Below are 23,549 nucleotides of genomic sequence, written 5' to 3' on the forward strand. Positions count from 1 at the left end.
AAATAATTTTAATTGATTTTGTAATTAACAGTTCATCTACAATATTGATGCATGAATCCTTGGACTGATAGGAGGGAAATTGTTTTCAACAATGAAGTTGTACTTTCCTATCTGTATTTGTAATGGAGTTTAGCATTTTGCAATTTTAATTGGGAACATGGCCTCACATGTCCCTCTTCCCCAACCCTCAATGAAAACTGAATATAATGTATTTCTTTAAAAGAAAGAACAGGGCACAACCCTGTCTGTCCCATGTACTCTCTTAAAAAGAGAAGGATGGGAGAAGGATAATACAGGAAATCTCAAGGAAAGTTGATTGGGCCTAGTCTGAACTTCCCATGTTAAAAAATAAAGGTTCTGGGTTGATATATGGTCTAAATGCAGACTGCCAAAGGTCTGCTCTAGGGAGCTTTTTATATCTTATAATTATAAAATTGCTTAAATTTGTAACATTTCTAGACATTACAAGTTCAAAGTAAGGAGGGGTACTTAACATTATAGTCTTACTGTACAAAGTTACCTTGAAAAATGTAATAATTATGCATAATTCTAAGCAATACTATAACTTTCTTTTTTTGAATAAGAGGTATACTTTTACAAACTCTTTGTCATTCACAGAATATTACCACTAATTGGCGTGACTTATGTGTTTAGCATTTTTAAATTATATTTGTTATTATGTTTAGTCTATAAATCTTAAAATCCAGCTGGCTCAATTTTTTTAAAGGGTTTACACCATTTTTAGATAGATTATTGTCATTTGAATACCATTACTTCAAGAACTAGTTAGTTGACTTTTAAAAAATATATCATTACTAGGCTAAGAAGCCTTTTCTTTCTTTTCTTTTTCTTTTTTTTTTGGCAAGACTGAATACTGTAAATCTATCTATATCTGTATCTATCTTTAATCCTCAAATGAATTCCCACCCTTCTATATGTTTTAAAGACAATATTGGCACAGTTTTAGATTCAGGTGAACTATATGCAAAAAGGGGTTTTCTGATGATTCTCTGTGTCAGTGAATTATTTTGTCATTCCATTTTCTCTTCCCTTAGTCAGAAAACAGTTTAAAAAGTTATAGATTTAGCCTTGCTTAGAGAACTAGTATAAATTCATTAAGCTTTTTTATCAAGTGAAAATGCCTATATTAAATTCTTTAATGTTATGTTAGTATTTAGGGAGAATACAGGGTAATTTATATTTAAATATAAAGACCTGTGTTACAATACAATTTAAACATGCATTTTAGCTTTTCCTGAATGGCTGTAGCATGTTTACAGCCATTACTTCCTAATATGGCATTCATCTAAATTATCAGCTTATTTTAAACATCTGGCTTTATTCAATAATAATAAATGCTGTGTTTATGCTTGGGAAACAGGGAATTAGCTCCCTGATAATGGCCGCCATATTTTTTGTAGCCACATTTCCTTTCTATATGAATGCACAAATATGTGGATTACTTACAAAACCTGGACCTGATTGAAATGTATTACCTATCTCTAGGTTTGGAGCCAAGGAAACAATCTGTCATGAGCTTCTACCTTATTTTCCACATATTAAGGCAACTTTGAAAGTCTCCAGACCATGATTTTATAGTACCAATTATTTTTGTTAGAAGGAAAACTTAAAAGATGACTTTCAGATGAGAGGGATGGACTAAGATGGCTCTTGCAGAGCCACCATGCTTTGTCTCCTAAGTACTTCAGCTGCTACATTTTATTATTCTTTTCTAGAGGGCTAACAGCCTCCTGAACAATTATTACCTGAATGATACTGAAATTCATTCAACAAACATTTTTGAGCACCTACTTTATGGAGAAGAGAGGCAAAAGAGCATAATCCCTCTGGACCTCACTTTCCTCAACTGTAAAATGGAGATAACAATAGTATTTATCTCAAAGAGTTATTATGAAGATCAAATCAGATAATGGATAATGTTAAAGTGCTTTGCATATTTCATTGATTTTCAGTCATGAATGATTCTTCGTGACTCCATTTGAGGTTTTCTTGGCAAAGATACTGGAGTGGTTTGCCATTTCTTTCTGCAGCTTATTTGACAGATGAAGAAACTGAGGCAAAGTGACTTGCCCAGGATCAAAAAACTAGTAAGTGTCTGAGGCCAGATTTGAATTCAGGAAGATGAGTCTTCCTAACTCCAGGCCCAGCACTCTTTCTACTGTGCCACCTAGTTGCCCTAACTTTATATTAACACTGTAGTGAATTTCAGCTATTGTCCTGTCTCATCAAGTTCTAAAATGTTATATTCGTTTCTTTTGATTGAAAATAAATATGCTAGCTTGATATTTAGTTTGTTGTGGCCACTGCACGTTTACATGGTATAAGTCTCAACAGTCTCCAAAACAAGCAGCTGAAAAGTTGAGCATTCTATCACTTTTCCTCAACCATAAAATGGGGATAATTTTAGTTTTACTACCTAACTTGAAGGGTTGCTGAAAAAAGGAAATGAAATCATACATGCAATGTGCTTTATAAGCCTTAAACTGTTATATGAATGTAAGCTACTAATATTACTGTTGGTAATGTGGGTAAACAACCTGATTCTCAACTTTTCTTCTTGATAAAATGAGAGGTCTGCTGTCTAAAGCTTTTTCTGACTTAAAATTTCTATGAGTTTGTGAGACTTGGAAGAGAGACAGTTGATCTGGTTCTCTTCCTGTCTGTCTGTCAGATCATTCTTATTCTCCTTTGGCTGGATCCTTGTATTATCAATATAACGTCCCTTGACTGTAGGCATTCCCCAAGGATTTGTCCTACTTAGACCCTCTTTTCTCATTCATTCTCCTCTCTCTCTCTCTCTCTCTCTCTCTCTCTCTCTCTCTCTCTCTCTCTCTCTCCCTCTTTCTCTCCCCTACTTCATCAGCTCCCATGGGTTTAAATACCATCTCTATTGAGATATAACTTATTTCCCAAATCCTCACACCAGGCTTCTCTTGCTCCACATCTCCCACTATCTATTGGACATTTCAAAATAGATGTTCTATAGAAATTTCAATCTCAATATGTCCAAAAATGAACTCATTATCTTTCTTCCCCAACCCACTTCTATACCAAATTTCCCCATTTCTGTCAAACATACCACTATTCTTATAGTCTCCCAGGTTTTAACCTTATCTTTATCCATGCTATTTCACCTCATATCCAAACAGTTGTCAATTTTTTTCATTTCTGCCCCCACAAGCTGTCTTACGTCTCACCTATTCTCCCTACCCACATGGCCACCTTCTTAGTTCATATCTGACTTTTCCTATTGGACTAACTTCCTAATTGGTCTACCTGCCTAAATCCTATCCTCACTCCAGTCTGTCTTTCATACAGTTTACTTCCTTTTTTTTTCAGAATAAAAATTTCTTTCATGTTAAAAAAAATTGTATTTTTTCGAATGGTGAAAATATATCTTGTCTTCCTCCTTCCTATAAGCAGAATCTTCCCATAACTTTGTAGACGTCATTGAATGGTTACCTCCCCCAAACTCATTACCCTATTACCAAAGTGTTAATAAAGCTCTTTAAACTTAGCTAGGTTGATCCTCAGTCGGCAGACGTGGAGTGAGTTTCCAGATAACTATTTGAAGCCATTCTAGGCTAAAAAACCTGCCCCTTTGACATACCCTCTGAAGCATCAGAAGTATCAGAAAACTTTGATAGTGTTTATATGTATACTTTAAGGAGCTGTAATTTTATCTGTGTGAATACTGCCAAAATACAAGCACAGATTGCAACCTTTGCCTTAGTAAATCAGCGTTAGGAGTTGCAGTGGTCCAAAAATCTATCATCCTCTGGCCCACCTGGTGACAAACTTCAAGTTTAGCCATATTGGTCTTTGATAATTGAGTTCCTCACCAGGCCTATATTTAAAGCCTTTCTCGCTTGAAAAGGCCTGCCTGTGCTTAATTTTTACTAACACAACCTTTGAGAAATCAGCTTCAACATCTACACCACAAGTAAGCATCAGAATAGGAGTTTAGTGCCATCCTTTGTTTTACCATGTTGCTTCATCTTCTGGCTTGATAAACTTTAAAAGAACTTGACACATCTCCCTTTCCAGTTAGGGTACAGTCCAAAGTGGTCTGGACTAGCAATTTTTTCTGATTATTTTACCAAAAAGAGTAAATCAAGTTATTCAAATTGTATCACTGCTTTCAAATCTTTGAATGCCCAGTTTCCCTAACCTGAAGGAAGAGGGCTGTCGTCATTGTTTCTTCTTCTTCTTCTTCTTCTTCTTCTTCTTCTTCTTCTTCTTCTTCTTCTTCTTCTTCTTCTTCTTCTTCTTCATCATCGTCGTCATCTTTGTCTTCCTTCTCTCCTTCTTCTTCCTCCTCCTCCTCTTTTTCTCCTCCTCCTCCTCCTTCTCCTTCTTCATCATCATCATCATCATCACTTTCCAAGATTTGGAAAGTTTGTATATAAAGTTACTTGTAAATGGCCCTTCATCCTAACTAGTTGTTCCTCTTGTTTCCTCTTTTGGTCAAATAAGCTTTGCTTCCCTTGTAACCCTACTTCTTGAGGATTGTCCTTTTGGAAATTATATTTCCTTTACATGCAAGGTGGTTTTGTTGTTGTTGTTGTTGTTGTTGTTGTTGTTTGGTGAGGCAATCAGGGTTAAGTGACTTGCCCAGGGTCACACAGTAAATGTCAAGTGTCTGAGGCTGGATTTGAACTCAGGTCCTCCTGACTCCAAGGCCAGATCTCTATCCACTGTGCCACCTAGCTGCCCCTACATACAGTTTTAAGACCTTGAAATAAGTTTACTACCTTTTTTTCAATTCATTTTGTATCCTATAATAGAAACTAACATGTCACATAATTACCCATCAAGACAACTGATGACTTTTGCTACTTCTCCATTGAAAAGGTTTTGTAAGTTGTAGATAGATTTCTACTTAATTTCCAGGAAGTTACTGTGGGTCCAAAAATCCTGGAGGGGATAAAGATATGGGTGAAGCCATTGACAGAGGAACATATGAAAGACCTTGTAGGAAAAAACTGCCCTAGATAGTTTTAAAGTATTATTTTATAACAAAAGCAACATCATCTTTCTTGAGGGCTTGAAAATAGGAGGAAAACCTTGAAGGAGGGGTGTAGGGGGATTAAACCAGTATTTATTTGCCATATTTGATTTTGAATGAGCTTTTGGCTGTTTCTGAAAATCAAATCTGCCCTCAAAGAGTGAAGAGTTGTTAGCACTGAGTATGTTTAAAAAAAAAGTCCCAGAAACTTAGAAATTCCAAGAGATGACCCCGGTAATGTTTCAAGCAACTGTAGCGTCATTGCAGTAAGCATTCAACCTCTTTAATAAAGGAGGAATTCTTAATCATTTTTGTGTTACAGACCCTTTGGGCAGCCTGGCAAAATGCATGGACTCTCTCTCTGAAAAATAGTTTTAGATGCATAAAATAAAATACATAGAATTACAAAGCAAATAAAGTTGGATTTTTTTCCTATCCAAGTTCATAGATTCCCTGAAATCTGTTTGTGCACCCCTAGTTAAAAACCACTTTCCTAAAGTGACTGGTTAGTGGTGGAAAGCGCTTAGCCTTGTTCATAAGTCCATAACATATTGGAGCTAGAAGAGATCTTAACAGTTATCTACTGCATGTGTGTATATGTTTCTTTTTATAAGCAGTAACATCTGAAAGTTATATAGAACAAAAGCTTATTGGTCCTTCCTGATGATTCTAAGCACTGTGAAAGGGCCATTGTGTTATTTGGAATGGAGACTCACTGTGTTGTTTTTGCATTTATTTTTTTCAAGTTTACACCAAGGATTTATTAAAGCAACTACTTTGCTGAGTGTTAAAGACACAAAGAAAACCCAACACATATACCCAGGCTGCCAAAATAAAACAAAGTAATAGTCCCTGCTCTCAAAAAACTTATAATCTAATGAGGGTACTTTGTGTCCTTGATGCCTAGCACATAGTAATTCCATAATTGATATTTGAGTGGTTTCAAAGTTTCAGATTTGTAAATTTTACCTCTTATAGCTGTGTCCAGAAGGCAGAAGGACAAAAAACACCAGAATAAAAATAACCATCAAAAAACCTGCCTCCTAATGTTGTTTGTGGTTTTCTAATTTTATTACAAGATGTTAGTATAAACCTCTGAAAAAATAAACATGGAATTGATGAAGAGGGAGATTAGAGATATAAAATTATTTTTAGCCTATTTTCACAGGTTCACTGGGGAGGTCAGACAGTATCATGATCAGGAAGCCCTATGGCAAAGGGCAAAGAATACTAGATCTGAAATTGGAGGTCTTGGATTTGAATCCTGACTCTTGACCCTTAGTGTTTGGACTTTGGGCTAGTCACTTTGAACCACTCTTCTCATTTTCCTTGTGTAAAATGAGGAGATTGGACTTGATGACCCTCTCAGTCTCTCTCCAACTTTTGTGATCCTAAAATCTGGATAACTGTAGGCATTTTCATTTTTTCACGTAAATCCTGTTCCTTTAACACCTTCACCTTAGTCTTGTGGTGCCAGCAGTAGATGTGCTAAATTCAGCTGGTCACCATTACTGCATTACAGAAACTTTCTATTAAAAAAAATTAACATAGTTTCCATTTTTATTGATTCTGCATAAATATGTTGACTTAGCCAAAAGAACAAAACGCAGATCAAAACTACAAAGCCAGAACTTGAACCAGGATCCCTAATGGAGATTAATATTTTCCCCAGCAGTCTGCCAGCTGAATCATGGTCTAATTAAATCGTGCAGATTTAGTGAGTTTGCGTTTAAGTATGAGCAGAATCGAGAATGGGTATAGCTGAAATGAGTTAGAATCTTTTCTGTAAATGGGAAGTTAAATTATCACAGTAATTTGATTAAATCATTTTAAAATCTTTCAAGCTAAATCATAGCCTTTAAAGAATAGTTTAAAGTCTTAATTGCTATTTGTGAGCATATCTCTCTGCTGTTTGTTCTCGCCTCATTTCCTATGACATACTACAATATATCTCCTAGGGAATAAGAAGACTGGGGAAAGAAAAGGCTTAGGGTAAGGTAGGAGCTGAGGCGGGGGTGGGAAGGCTGTCTTCAAATATTTGAGAGGCTGTCAATGTGGCAGGAGAATTAAGCATTTTCTTTGCAGTTTCATAACTGGAGTGTGGAAATTACAGGGAGGCAAATCTTGCCTTAATATAAAGAGGGACTTTTTTTGACTTTTGAACAATTGGGGTTGTGTCAAAGCTGAGGCACAGGCTGCCTTACAAGGGACTGTTTTGCCTCTTCCCCAAAGTGTCCAGGAAGGTATGTTCACAGATTTGTGTTGTTATTGAGAACTGCATGCACTATATTATAGTTTGCATTAGATGACCTTTGAGGACACTTTGAACTCTTTAAACAAAAGGAAAGTATCTGATCCCATCAAGGCACAGAATCTAGTATTGTAGAGTTCTTTTGAGCCTCTTGATTTATTTTTCTCTCTTTTTAAATAGTTATAATTTTTTTAAAAAATTTCATATTATATTGTTAGGGGTCATTAAGGTCTTAAGGGCCCAAATTGGGGCTGAATAGTGCCTTATGAGTTCCACCAGCTGTCTTCAGAAATAGTCCAGATAACATCACCAATGGGAAAAAATCTATTTTGCTTAACAATGCGTACTTATTACAATTTTGTTTTTTAAGTATGGGGTAGGAAATTTGAAAAACAAATAACCAAGATAGGGCAAAAGAGAGGAAGAAAAGGGAATGAAGAGAGAAGTATCTATAAGAAACAAAGAAAAATTTTTATATGATGCAGAGTATTCTATGACATTAGCTACTTAGGTTGTCTAACTTTGTCATAAAAGTATTCCTTCACAGGTTTACATAAGGCAGAAATTCAACCCTATGTCAGGAAAAGCTTAGGAGCATGACCGCCATATCTTAAAGAACTTTCTTTTTAAAAGTTCGTGCAACACTTGCAGATTATTTAGAACCCTATTAGGGAATTCATCCATGACTGCCTAATGTGGATGGTTACTGCTTTATCAATAGTGTGACCAAAAGGGAAAAGATGATATTATAAAGAATGAGGCACAAAGCAAAATTAGACTTTAAAAAAAATGTCAGTGGCACATATCTTTTTCCTTTCCTTTAATTAGATATGCTACTTATTGTACTTTTTAAAAACCGTAGGTTTTTTAAAGATTCCCATTTTTGCATACTCTCTATTCTTTGAATTGTGTGCAGGATTTAACTAACTGCATATATCTTAGGGCCTGCATTCACTGAGAACCAGAATTATTAAACATGTAGAATCCCCAAAGGACTCCATTATGTGTAATTAACAGATAAACTGTCATCAGAATCAATAAAACGTGCTAAATGATTCAAACTTGTATATAATTAAGTGTCTGTTTTAGAGCTGGAGCTGTAACTTTTATTTTTTTTCTCCATTTGCACATTTCTTTTCAGAATGATCGTGGAGCCAACCTTTTTAACTCTTCCTTTGCTGGAATTGGATTTTTAAAAGGATCCATTTTAGAGAAAGTCCCTGTTCCAGATGTGAAGAATCTATGAGAAAGTTGTCATTTATAAGATGATATCTTTTCCCTCTGCAATATAGTCTACCTGTAGTATTAAGCCAGTTGCCTAAAAAAAAAAAGTACTATTGACCCTGGCATTTTATTTCTATTGATTACAAAAAAGCATCAAAACTTTAGAGTTTATGCTTACCTCAATTTCTGTTTGAAGACCAGAATTACCTCATTTCCCCCCTTCTCTTTTGCTTCACAATTTACCAAGTATTCTCCTCACTGCGATTCGGTGGGTTCAGTGGTTCGGTTACTATATCCCCATTTTACAGATGAAGACACAGTTCCAGAGAAAGTCAAATGACTTGCTTGGGGACGTATAGCTAGTAAGTGTCAGAGCCAGAATTGGAACCCAGGTCTCTCCTGACTCCAGTCAGTGTTTTTTCCAGTGTACTAGGCTAAATTTCAACTGGAATTTTAATCATCTTGAGGCTGGGACTGAGTTGTATACTTTTATAAAACATATAGATCTCATAGAAATTTAGAGCTGGAAGGACTTTTTCCCCCAATTGTCTAGTCCAACCCCCTCGCTTTCCAGAGAGGGATGCTTTTAGAAATAAAGTGACTTTTATAGAATTACTCAGCAAGTTAGTGGCAAAGCTAGGGCCAGAAACCAGGCTCCCTGTTCCCCAGTCGAGTGATCTTTTCACTGTAGCACACGCTATATTCTGAATAGCACATAGCATTCTATCATACACATAATAAATGTATAGGATCAATGAATTGTTGGTATATGTTTAAGCATTTGTTTGATTCCTTAAGGAAACAATTTATGGATGAAAGATGCAAGTTTTCCTCCTCCTTCCCTCATAGCAGTGTTTGAAATTATCTATCGTTTGTCAGTTATAGAAATTTTTTTAAAAGTTTAATTGTAAAATGGATGTGAAAGTAATTTAAAGGTCATAATCAAATTATAAATTTGTATTTTTTTATTTTTTTTTGTATTTTGTCATTGGTATTTTTGATCAACTTCAGTGTAATACTTTTCCACTAGTGCTCCACTGAAACATGTTTCACATCTTTGTTTTATAGATTCAATGCACATAGAAGATGTTGAAGCAGTGCAGAAACTTCAAGATGTCTTACATGAGGCTCTTCAGGATTACGAGGCTGGGCAGCACATGGAAGACCCTCGTCGGGCTGGCAAGATGTTGATGACCCTCCCGCTTCTGAGGCAAACCTCTACCAAGGCTGTGCAGCATTTCTACAACATCAAATTGGAAGGCAAAGTTCCTATGCACAAACTTTTTTTGGAAATGCTGGAGGCCAAGGTCTGACTAAAAGCACCCTAGGCCATCCCATCATGCACGCCGAAAAAAGGGAAAATAAACAAGATAGTTAATGGCAAAGAAACTAATGACAACAACAAAAAAATGACTGCACTGATCATTTAGCAGCAAGACTGTGATGCAGCTTTCAACTTCCTCTGTATCTTTTGATGCAGTCTCTCTACTTTATCTCTTATCTCATTCACTTTCTCCCCCTTTCTTTGTTCCTTCCTTTCCTACAAGTGTTCCTTTCCACCATCTTCTTTCCTCCCCTCTCCTCTCCTTACTTCTCTCTCATCAACCTTCCTTCCTTCCTACTTAACTTCCTTCCTTCCTTCCACTGAACTTTTTAAAAAGAAGAGGTGTCTAATTGAAGAGAGATGGAAGCCAGCCCTGCCAAAGGATGGAAATCCATAATGTGGATACCAGTACTTATTATGAACCATAATGTTCCCAGTGACAAAGGAATCAAAGAGAGAACCATCGTACCTAACAGTAAAATATAACACAATGAATTGACTCAATGCAGTATTAGATTTCATAGGAGCAGTCTCTAATTAGACGTCGTAAGCAACGTGGCATCGACTGCTTCTTACCATTGCATTTCCATCTAGATCAGTTACAGCCATTTGATTCCTTAATTGTTTTTTCAAGTCTTCCAATTTGTTAGGTTTAGCTACTATGTAACTTTTTCAGGGAATAGTTTAAGCTTTATTCATTCATGCAATACTAAAGAGAAAGAAAAATACTGCATTTTTGTGCTGGCTTTGAACAATGATGAACAATAATGAAGGACAAATGAATCCTGAAGGAAGATTTTTTAAAATGTTTTGTTTCTTCTTACAAATGGAGATTTTTTTGTACCAGCTTTACCACTTTTCAGCCATTTATTAATGTGGAAATTTATCTTATTCAAGCAATAGTTGAAGGGAAGGTGCATATTATCACGGATGCAATTTATGTTGTGTGCCAGTCTGGTCCCAAACATCCAGTTTCTTAACATGAGCTCCAGTATAGCTAAATGTTCACTGACACAAGGGATTAGATTACACCCACAGGGGCTATGAATAGTCTAATATATAAATATCCCACATGGAGGACACATCTGTAGGATTGTTAGAAGAGCACATCTGTACCTGAGAGGTAAAGTTGTCATTTGACTTCTAACTGTAGCGGTGGAAAAGAGATGAAAGAACTGCTTATTTGCAAAGTTAGGAACATTTCACGGAAGGAGCTGTGAACCAGTATTTGTTAGAGGCAATAAGTCAAATGCCAAAATTAGCAGAAATTGAGAAAGATAGCAAACACCTGACCAAATTCCTAAATCGGACTCGTATGAGTTTATTCATTTAGAATTTTGTTTTTTGGGGCTTGATTTTAATGGCAGTTTTTTTTAACCAATAGCAAAACAGGACTACGTGCTTTTCAACCAGTATTATCACAGCATGAAAGTCAGTCAGGTTCAAGACTGTTAAAGAGGTGTAATCTAATGTATAAATCAATTAGATGCCCCCAGAAAACTACAGTCGCTAAATAACCAATAAAAAATAACCTCCATCCAATGCTATACCAATGTACCAGTGTTAGTAGCTGCTCCCTGTATTATGTGAACATTCTTATTCTATGTACACAGATGTAATTAAAATTGTAATCCTAACAAACAAAAGAAATGTAGTTCAGCTTTTCAATGTTTCATGTTTGCTGTGCTTTTCTGAATTTTTATGTTGCATTCAAAGACTGTTGTCTTGTTCTTGTGGTGTTTGGATTCTTGTGTGTGCTTTTAGACACAGGGTAGAATTAGAGACAATATTGGATGTACAATTCCTCAGGAGATTACAGTAGTATATTCTATTCCTTACTGGTAATAAGGTTCTTCCTAATAATAATTAAGAGATTGAAACTCCAAACAAGTATTCATTATGAACAGATACACATCGAAAATCATAATATTTTCAAAACAAGGAATAATTTCTGTAACAGTTTATTATAGAATACCAATGTATAGCTTAGAAATAAAACTTTGAATATTTCAAGAATATAGATAAGTCTAATTTTTAAATGCTGTAAATATGGCTTTTACTCAATCATCTCTCAGATGTTGTTATTAACTTGCTCTGTGTTGTGCAAAACTTTTTGGTGCGGACAAGTTTCCAAAACTATCGCTACTTCGTGTGCTTTAAACAAAATACCGTGGGGCTGATGTTCTATCAGCCTTGTTCTAGAAATACTGTGTATCTATCATTAGCTATATGGGACTATATTGTAGATTGTGGTTTCTCAGTAGAGAAGTGACTTAGTGTGATTCTAGATAAATCATCATTAGCAATTCATTCAGATGGTCAATAACTTGAAATTTATAGCTGTGATAGGAGTTCAGAAATTGGCACATCCCTTTTAAAATAACAGATTTAAAAAAAAAGTACAACTCCTGGGAAAAAAAGGTGCTGATTCTATAAGATTATTTATATATATATATAAGTGTTTAACAAAAAAATAATAATAATAATAATGTTTATTTTCCAGAAGATTTGTGCTGGTTTTAAGTTAACTACTATTCAACTACATATATATACTATAATATATATATGTAATATAGCTAATATATAAACATTGTTTTTCACTGTATCACATTAAAGAACCTGGGCTTCACAGTCAAAAGCCAAACAACCTAAGAGATAGAGATGTATTAAAAAAGGAGAACAGTGCAAATTTTAGTTTTCTTTTTCAGTGACTTCTGGCCATACAAAGGACAACTGTCTCAAGATTCCGAAGCAAAACTGGTCAAACGAACCATGTGGACTTTAGTAGGGTAAATGCTCATCTTGAACCTTGCTGGAGGGGAGTTCTTTCAAGGTTCAACCAAGACCGCTTACTTAATGTGAAGTTTGGGAGTGTTTTAAAGGTGTATGTTTTAGCCATGATGATTTTGATTTCTATGTTTGCTTCAGTTATTTTTTTCTTATTTAAAGCAATATGATTGTGTGACTCCCAGAAGTTACACTTGTGTTTCAATCAGATCAGATTGTTGTATTTATTCCACTATTTTGCATTTAAATGATAACATAAAAGATATAAAAAATTTAAAACTGCTATTTTTCTTATAGAAGAGGAAATGGGTGTTGGTGATTGTATTTTAATTATTTAAGCGTCTCTGTTTACCTGCCTAGGATAACATTTTATGGCAGTCTTATGTGCAAAGATCGTAAAAGGACAAAAAATTTAAACTGCTTATAATAATCCAGGAGTTGCATAATAGCCAGTAGTTAAAAAACAAAATGAAACAAAAATAAAAACCATGTCTATAGCTGTAGATGGGCTTCACATCTGTAAAGCAATCAATTGTATATTTTTGTGATGTGTATCATACTGTGTGCTCCAACAAATGTCCATTTGTGTAAATGTATTTATTTTATATTGTATATATTGTTAAATGCAAAAAGGAGATATGATTCTGTAACTCCAATCAGTTCAGATGTGTAACTCAAATTATTATGCCTTTCAGGATGATGGTAGAGCAATATTAAACAAGCTTCCACTTTTGGTTGTTCTTGTGTCTTGTTTCCTTTTTTTTTTAATATGAAAGAATCAAATCAATAAACAATGCTCTTTGTTACTTCAATTCAAAGAGTAGCTCGGGGTACCTGTCCTCTTAAAATAAAGTAGGAGTATAAATAAGAGCTATATAAAGGCTTGTCAGAATGAATTCCAGGGTGCCATAAGACATTTTGCATATTTAAGAGTATGCAAAATGTCTCCTGGCACATTAGAATTCATTCTGACAAGCCTTTATATAGCTCTTATTTAATCTTAAAGCATCTCCACATCAACCTGCATTACTCAAAATCATCGCCTCTCTGTCAATGTCATAACAGAAAACTTTCCTCCTATTTTAAGATCATATTAAAACTGCTAGAGATACCTATTATTCCTCTCCATCAACAATTAAATTACCCCAGCCCCCCACCCCTGAGTTTAGATTGTCAGCAAACCTGCACGTGTTTTGCAATCGGCTAGCAATAGCTGGCCAGCATTTCTGAATGGGGAGTAGGTAGTAAGCCCTGTAGATAGCTGTTCACTAAGAGTGGAAGCTGTCCTCGATTTTCAAAGGGTTAAATAGCTCAGCTTAAAGCGACAGTCACTGGCCCTCCCTCCCCTTCCGTCCCCCTCTTTGCCTTCTACGTTTGGAAAGGTCGAAGCCCTTGCTGCTTGGGGTCAAGCTGTTCTTCCAGTGGACCCTTCTGGAGCCATCACAGAAGTGCTAATGTGTGCTTTCCTTGCCTTTTTAGCCTTTCTTGATAGTATTTTGTCATTGTGCTTGCCCAGTATATTTCTCACCTTTCAGTGGCAGCTGGTTCTCTGGAGAAGAAAGCTGATGACACAAAGAGTACTGAACTGAGTGGCATTCGGGGACTTGAAATTACCTAAATCACTAAAGCCAGCTAGCTACTGAGATAACTTGGTGTGTTGTGTGGGGGTTTTTTTCCCCCTTATATTTTGCTGTTTTGAACAGCAATACTAAAGTATGATATGGAGGGTAACAGCTCTCGCCTTTGATATTTTACTGATACTTGAGAAGACCTCAAATAAAAAGTATGATAGACAACTCTAAAAAGGGCAATCATGCATGAAATCTTCAAATGAAATCCCAATTTTCCCCCCCTAAAGAATGGCACTGACAGTGTATCAAACTTTGTCTAGCTGAATCTTTCTTCTCAAATACAGAGGTATTGTTCTGGGTTTTTCCACTAAGGCATAAGGGATCATTGCAACGTCAAACTGAGAGGAAAAAAATCATTAAAGGAAAATGGCTCTGAAGACTTAGCATATTGGAGTTTGCCAAGTGTAAACAATAGTCTACTTCCTAAGATGCTTAACCTTTTTTTTTTTTAAGTAGGGGTTTTTTACTTTTTTTTTTTTACTGGTTTCTTATTGATAATCCTCTTAATAGCTGATGTTGCTTCACAAATACATCACCAGGATGTTAGAAAAGAAAAACAAAATTCTCCATATAGCTGGGCCAGCTTATTGAACTATAAGGAAAAGACCAAAAAAAAAAGTAGAACACTCGAAATCACAAAACCAGTGTAATGCTGCCCTTGACTTCACTGACCTCCACTTTCCCCTCCCCCAACAAAACACATTTTGTTTCATGACTCCCAAGCTGCATCTTCTGGTTATGCCCCATATAAAAGCAGAGGTGCCTGCTCACAGACTTGGTCTGCAGAATAGCTAACGATCTTTTTTTTTCCACTCTTCTCTCTCCCCCTCAATCTTCACCGTCCTCAACCCTTTCCCCTTCATTTGGCCCTTGACAGCTCCTTGAAGGCAATATGGGAATGGCTGAAAATCCCTCTCCCTGCAAACCTGACCACAAATCTTAGTGAATTTGGATCGCTCTCTATGGTGAATAAGTTGCTCTTTGGGGGAGATTAAGATGGAATGATTTGCTCACTCTTGTCCTTTAGAGGTGCATTTTGTTCTCCATTCACTAGACACCCCTTTCCTATCACACCTTTTTTCCCCCCAATTCATTTTGAGCCAAACCCTAAAAATAAATAGGGACTTTCTTGAGATTTATGTTTTGACTTCAAGTGCAGTGTTTTCAAAAGTCCAACAGTTCCCTAAGTCCAACATTTTCACCAATGTTTCTAGAGGGTTCATTGCCCCCCCCCAAAGTTGAGTTTCTGATGGTACTTGGTAGTGTGGAGAGAAACAACACAAAAACAAGTAGTTGTAGATTGATTACATACAGCATCTTATTAAGCAAAATAGAAAAGAAAGGAATTTCAAAATATAATCCTCCTTTCCCAGGGGTATTTGTCTTGTTCTCCATGAAGCTAAAGGTCTGAAATAATGTGCCCATCAGGAGCTCAATGTTGCATGTCCATGCCAGTTGGTCCAAGGGCTTGTTATGATGGTAATGACCTGCTGAAACGTGAGCTCCGATGGCAACAATACAATTGCTACCAGCTCACCCGCTGGGAGAAATATTTTATTATTGTCAAATGTCCTCCACAGAGATTTGTTTTGCCTGTTCCTGTTTAAATTAAATTCAAAGCAGAACTGCGTTATTATTTCTCTGGAGTATATTTGAAATAAACAACTAGGCTCAAAATTCAGGATTCCTGGCTAGCTCAAATTTGTTTATTAGCAGAAAAATGACGATAGGTGACAACATAGCTGCAGGAATATTTTCACGGCTATGGTATCAGGAAGGAGATTTACGCACTGAACTCATGGTCTAACAGCATTGGAACTCCCTCCTTCATTAGAGACAAGCCAAATAACTAATGGACTCTTCCATTGGTTTTACAAACTTAAAAAAAAAATGATGTCCCATGACACTACAGCTTTTGGGGGGAGATGCGAACAACTTTGAGCATAAATTGTGGCTCAAATTTTAAATTGGGATTGAGTTGAAATGTGTTCCCCTCACTCCCTTCAAACAACAGCGATAAAACCCCTGCCGGGCTCTTGTCACTGAATGAGAAAGTATAACTGGCAATATGATTTGAATGATCTCCGGATAGACTCATGTTCCTCTACTGAATATATCAACATTGTTTTTAAAAGAGGAAAATACTTCATGGATGAAACCACTTGCATTATCTAATTTGTTTTAGGCATGTGCTACATTCAGATGATGGGAGCTTTTTGCAATTATGTCTTAATCCACATGAGCTGAGTGCTGGATTTAGTTTCAGAGGACCTCAATTCAAATCCAAGCCCTGACACATTGCCACTGTGACCTTCGGCAAGTCTCCTAATTTCTGGCCTCAGTTTCCTCATGTGTAAAATAAAAGGAATGATTACTAGATTACATCTAACTTCCCTTCCAACTCTGAAGCTATGACCCTATGATCATAAGTATAAAATAAAACAGAAACTAGACCACATCTCTTGCAAAAGTAACCCTAAAAATAAGAATGAACTGTGCTTTTCAAATGAATGTTTACACCAAGGAGGTGAATCTTTGTAAAATATGAGCAAAGATGGAAAGTATTTTTATTATCTGAACAACATAATAGAATCACAGAATATCTGAGTTAGAAGAAACATTGGTGGCCACCTCATCCAAATCGTGGCTAAAAATGGATCCATTTTTCAAAAGAAGTGCTTACTCAGCCTTTCCTCTAAGGAGGGGCAATCCACTATCTTTCGTGGCAGCCCATTCCACTTCGGGATACCTCTAACTGTAGCCTAAATTACGTTCTTTTTGTACATATACCTATCATGACTAGTTCCGTATCCGGGGCAAAAATAAAATCTTAATCTTCTTCCATGTCACAGTCCTGTTGCATAAAGACAACTATTATTTCCATCCTTAAGGCTTCTCTTCTCCATCCAAATAAGTCTACCTTTCAACTGATCTGAACTCATGACCTGAACTCAAGGTCTTCACCATCATGGTTGCTCATCTCTGGATACTATTTTACGATGTCTTCTTATTTCATTTTATTTTATTTTTATTTGGGTTAGGCAATGGGGTTAAGTGACTTGCCCAGGGTCACACAGCTAGTAAGTGTTAGGTGTCTGAGGCTGGATTTGAACTCAGGTCCTCCTGAATCCAGGGCCAGTTCTCTATCCACTGTGCCACCTAGCTGTCCCTCTGTGATGTCTTCTTAAACCCAGAACTTGACACAATATTTCCAAAGTTTTCTGACTGTGGCAGAATACAACGGGATCATCACCTTTTCCCTGAAAACTCTGCCCTCTCAAATTTCTTTGTGTGTTAATAAGCTTTCCTTCTCATTAGACCCCCTACCTCCCATGATTCTTTCTTCTGGCACTTACTGAGACCTGGATCCCTGAAAAAGATATAGCTTCTTTGGCTATCCTTTCCCTAACTAGATGCACCTTCTCCCAAGGGCTGGATGAGAAGGAGGAGTAAGTATCATTTGTTCCCTGTTGTCATTTCCAGACCTTCTCTGCCACTATCAGATCCAAATAGCAGCTATATACCAGGCCCCAACTCATTCTCCCTCTTTTTTCCAAGAGAGCATGCCTGGTTCAAAGGCTCCTGCACTGCCCCCTTCCTTTATATTGCTGTTGTTTAGTCCTGCAGTAGTGTCTTAACTCTTCCAGTTGGCCATTTCCCTCTCTGGAGGATTAAGGCAAACAGAAGCTAAGTGACTTGCCTGGAGCCACAAAACTGTTAAGTGTTTGAGGCAGAATTTGAATTTAGCTCTTCCCGATCCACATCCAACCCTCTATTCTTTGAGCCACCTCACTGCCTACCCTTAACCATACATGTTGATGTTCCCTGAAAAACCTCTCTCCATCAATCTCATCAAATTCGATGGCCTACAGTCCGTCTCATCCCCATAGAATTGATTCAGTCCTTGATTTTATCATCCACCTTAAGTATTCCTCTTCCATCATTGAGAATCCTAAAATTTTTCTATCTGACCCTAATTTCTTATCATTCTATATCTCCCTATGCCTCCCTTTTTCTGAACCTATTCCTCACCCTATCACTCGCCTTCAATCCTCAATACATTCTTATGCCATCATCATCCCTCCTCCAGCTCACTCTGTCATTTCTCCCTTCCCAATTCTGATCCTACTTGGTCCACCATCCTCTATGCTCTAAACAAACCCTAACCTTGATTATCCATTCTAGCCACATGCTCTGTTCTTTCTGAAAAATCTCTGAATGGCCCCTGGGTTCAAGCTGTTAAACTTCAGGTGGGACCACTGATATAAGACAAACCTCCTACTCTTTCCGAATTTGTTATAATACACTTACCATACAGACTTTTTTTTTTTAAAAAAAAGGATTTCAACCCATACCAGTGGTGACAAACTCACATAGAAACAGGGGCCACTAATCCATACATAAAGATCCTTGCAGGCTACATATTGACTTAATTTTAAAATGCAATGTTATCTATGTTTCATTGTACTTTTACTTATTTTGTTAAATATTTCCCAATTACATTTTAATCTTGTTTGGCCCCACTCTAATACCAACATGGGCCCACTGGTCTGTGTTTGATACCTCTGTTCCACACAGCCTCTCTTAATAGAGAATTCTGCCTCATTTTTTCCCAAGAAAATAACAATAGCTAATATTTATGTAACAGTTTACAAACATTATCTTATTTTATCCTCATAACAACTCTGGGACGTAGGTGGTATCATTATCCCCATTTTCCAATTGAGGAAAATGAAGCAGAAACTATTAAATTATTTGCCCAGGGTCTCACAGTTACTACACATATGAATCAGGATTTGAACTCTGGTCTTCCTGATTCCAAGTCCAATACTCTTTTATGCCACTCAAGCAGCCTATAGAGAATATTTATTTTAAGGTCTACTCTACTCTCCCATCTTAAAACCTTTTACACTCTCCATCTCCCCTCCATTCTCTCCTTCTTCTATTCTCTGGTTTCTAGTGAAAAGGCGGTTCTTCATTTAAACTCCTATATTTCTACTCTTGATTTTATCCCCTCCCATCTGTGGCTACTATAACTATACTGTCCCTACTATAACACTCTTTCTCCCTAATCTTCAATCTCTCCTTATCTACAGGCTCCTTTCTGCTGCCTACAAATATACCCAGATCTTCAAGATCCTTTAAAAACTTTCACTTGTCTCTACCATCTCCTCAAGCTACATTCCTTCCCTTTCACAAACTGCATCCACTTCCTCATTATTTTCTCATTTCCTTGCAATCTCGTGTACAATCTCATTACTGAACTGAAGTTAGTTTCTCTTCAGCTTCCCCCAATTTCCTGATTCCTCCCAATTTATTGCCTACAAATGTGCACAAGTCTTCCCAATCCTTAAACAATCCTCATTAGCCCCTACCATCTCCACAAGCTATTATCATATATGTCTTTTACTTTTCTCAGTCAAATAAACTTGGAAAAGCTGTCTTCACTCCCTGTTTTTACTTCCTCTCTTCTCACTCTTCTCGACTCCCTTCAATCTGGATCCTGACCTTTTTACTTAATTGAAACTTTTCCGTGCAGAATTACCAAAGACTTTTCAATTGTTTCCTCCATATCCAATAGACTTTTCTCAGTCCTCATCCTTCTTGACCTCTTTGCAACATTTGACACTAATGACCACCCTCTCCTCCTAGGTACTTTCTCCTCTCTAGGTTTTTGGGGGCACTGCTCTCTTTGTTTTCTTTCTGTCTTCAGTCTTTTTTGCTGACTCTTCCATCCATGTCACTCAGTGTGACTCTGGGTACTCTATCCTCCACTCTCTTTTGTAGCATTCCCTTCACCCTCCATTTCCTTACCCAGTCAAGAACAAGTCAAAATGCCTTCTGTGGAGTCAGAGATACAAACAAGCAGACAAAGGCACGGGTAGAGGAGCCGTCAGAATGTTGTGAGGATCTCTGCATCCCATCCTCCACCCCTCATTCCAGTCTTGGAGCCTCCAGTACCTTGTTTATGAAATTTCACAAAATCTATGTAGCTCCACCAAACCACACCCACCCTCAGCCCCAACCTCTACAGAGATTTTTTCAATTCTTGGAATTGGTTACCATCTGTACTTGCTACTATTTGCTTTATACCAGATGCGTAAAGCTAATTTGTCCCTGTCCTTTCTTTCTCTTTTTATTTCTTCTTTCCCCCTTCAGCAGAGAGTTTGCATTTATTTCATTTAGGGAAAAAGGCAGAAAATATTTTCTTGAGAGCGGTAAAGTCATGGTCTGGTACTCTATCTCTGACCATCCAAAGTCACTTAGGGAAAGAGGTGATTTATTTTATTTATTGTTTTTTATTTTATCCTTTATTTTATTTATTTATTATTTAAATATTCATTAAATAAAATTAAATAAAAATCATTTAAATTTTTTTATTTAATTTTTTTTTTTATTTTAAAAGGAATGGTGTTTAATACACTGTAGAAAACAAGCACCTCCCCAGCTTGGGGGCAGGGTAAGGATGTTTTTAAAACAAACAATGACAAAATGATCTCTCTATTAAAATTTGGGCTTCTTTGACATTCATTGATGGGCATTTAAAAATTTTCTTCTCTCTTTACTTCTCTTCTCCCAGGAAAGGAGAACCCAGGCTCTTCATTAAAATTAGAGCTTCCTTGACACTCATTCATTTAACAGAATTTTTAAATACAGGAAAGGAGAACCTGAGCTTTACAAAAAAATAGGCAAAGGCAAAAAAAAAAAGAATTAAGGTAGGAAGGGTAAAGAGAAAATAGAAGATAAAGAATTGTTCTATAGTACCATACAGAAGAATTGACCAAGTCCAGAGGAAGGCAAGAAGGATAAGGTTTCAAACTAGGCCATATAATAAATGGTTAAAGGATCAGTTTCTTTCTCTTTTTTTTTGTCCCCTTCAACTTTGCTTCTCTCTAACCCTCTTGCACCTTAGCCTGCTTCTCCTACTGTGTCCGCTGGAAGCATTATACTATCATTAACATACTCTCCTTTCAGCCTTGAACTTTTTCTCTTATACTCCACCTTCTGGGACCCCTTGAAACCTGGCTCTCTCCTGAAGATACCTTATCTCCACACCTTGCCACCTCTCCAACTCTGGCCCCTCCTCTCTTGGTCTCTCAGTTCCACTCCTTACTCTCAGGGCTGGGGAAGAAGACTCAACAGCCTCCACTGCCCCTTCCACAGACTCACTCTGTCATCATTACTTGATGACATTACCTCTTTTGAAGATGACCTGGTAATTGTATTGGATGTTTGGCACTGTCAGCTGTGGACCTCCAGGTCATGCTTCCACCTTCTACAATGGCTTTGGTTCAGTCCTTCTCTGCATCTGAGTCCCAGTCATAACACTTTTCTCCAAGTTCATCAATTTCATCAACTAACTGACCTCTTCCACTCCCTATTCAATAAATAATAATAATAATAATACTAACTAGCATTTAGATAGTTCATCGAGGCTTGCCAAATATTTCACAAATATTATTCCATGATTTTCACAGCAACATTTTGAGGTAGGTGCTGTTATTATTTCCATTTTACAGTAAAGCAACTTGAAGCCCAGAGAGGTTCCCAGGGTCACAGCTAGTAAGATTCAAACTCATATTTATTTGACTCCAACTCCATTGTTCTATTCTCTATGCCACTTAGATGCCTACTAAAACCAGACACAGGCACAGTCACACTTTACACCTCCCTATAACCTAGGTGTCAGATCCTTGCATCTATTAGCAGGACTAGATTACTTTCATAAAAATTCTCAAAAGTTAATATTCTTCTTTGGCTTGTTTTGGTTGTAGCCCAGATATTAAAGCTGTGGGAAATATCTCTAGTTAGTTCATTTTCAATGTGTTTAGTTGACTCATACGTAAGTAAAACAAATGGCAATGAAATATAAAATCATTTATTCCTAACAAATAAACATAAAGCAAGAGATAGTCATTGTAGCCTCTAATCCTGATGAATACACTCACACTTCTATTTCTCTAATGATAGTGTGGGTCTCAATTCTTTCCAAATATTCATGACTCCAATTGAGAAAACCTGGGTAAAGTCATTCAGTGAACAAATATTTATTAAGCACCTGTTAGGTGCCAGGCACTGTGTTAAGTTATGAACAAAGGCAAGAGACAGTCCTTGCTCCCAAGGAGTTTACAGTCTAATGGAGGAGACAACATGAAGACGAATTCATACAAACAAGACATAGACAGGATAAATTGGAGATAATGTTCAGAGAGAAATCATTAGCATTAATGGAAACCAAAAAAGGTTTCTTGTAAAAGATGGGATTTTGACTGGGTTTTGAAGAAATCCAGGGAAGCCAGGAAGTAGAGACAAGGAGTAAAAGAATTCTAGGCAAGGGAGACCACCATTAAAAATGCTTGAAATCTGTAAATGGAGTGTCTTATATAAGGAACAAGAAGAAGGATAGTGTCACTGGATCTCATAATCTATGAAGGTGAGTAAAATATAAAAAGAATGAAAATGGGGGAAGGGGGGCAGCTAGGTAGCACAGTGGATAGAGCACCAGCCCTGGATTCAGGAGGACTTGAGTTCAAATCCAGCCTCAGACACATAACACTTACTAGCTGTGTGACCCTGGGCAAGTCAATTAATCCCATTGCCTAGCAAAAAACAAAAAGCAAACAAACAAACCAACAAAAAATGGGGGAGGGGGATCAGGTTAGGAAGGACTTTGAACTCCCAACAATGGAACAACAACATATTATGATCAGATAAAGAAATTTTAGAATTCATGAAAATGGAAGTGGCGCATTTGTAGGTGATGGTAAGATTAAGGGCATAACCATCACTGCACACAACTGACATACGATATAGAAATAGGTCATGGGAAATACATAAGTTGAAGAACTGAGAAGTAATGGTATTTGAGGGAGTATTAATACATAAGTTGAAGTCCCATAGTATGAAGGAAGGAGTTGGGGAGGAAAGATTGTATGCCAGTCACTGAATTAATTGAGAAAAGAAGGAGTGTCCTAAAGGTCAGTAGACAACAGTGATCAGAATTTATTCTCTGCAACTGGAGTAGGGTTTTTGAACCTTTGGGGATTACAGTTTCTCAATGATTGCCAATGGGAAACCATTAATATTTTTGTTTCTTGGGATTCTATGACCAAAAAATTCATCACTAAGTGGCCAGCATACTGGTGACAACTTTCTTCATACTTTGCTAGGTTGGTCTTCAGAAAGCTGGCACAGCCTCCTACTGGGCTACTTCATCATCATATAACTGTTAAAAATGAGAGTCACCTCTACTCCATGATAAGGTATTACAGTAGGGCTTTCTTCATATATACAAGTGTATCT

General features: G+C 36.9%; 1 protein-coding gene across 3 annotated transcripts in view; it reads left to right on the forward strand.

The window, feature by feature from the left end:
• Positions 1-13,355, forward strand: part of ESRRG (estrogen related receptor gamma) — a 648,087-nt gene extending 634,732 nt beyond the window's left edge. For all 3 annotated transcript variants that reach the window (XM_078156311.1, XM_078156312.1, XM_020982262.2), the window contains one exon: positions 9,573-13,355. In XM_078156311.1, the coding sequence (XP_078012437.1) occupies positions 9,573-9,817 (245 nt within the window). In that variant the 3' untranslated portion in view covers positions 9,818-13,355. The remainder of the gene's footprint in view (positions 1-9,572) is intronic.
• Positions 13,356-23,549: the final 10,194 nt, after the last annotated feature.

This window comes from Phascolarctos cinereus, unplaced genomic scaffold (genome assembly GCF_003287225.1).
Source record: "Phascolarctos cinereus isolate Bilbo 61053 unplaced genomic scaffold, phaCin_HiC Scaffold_5;HRSCAF=322, whole genome shotgun sequence".
Lineage (NCBI taxonomy): Eukaryota > Metazoa > Chordata > Mammalia > Diprotodontia > Phascolarctidae > Phascolarctos > Phascolarctos cinereus.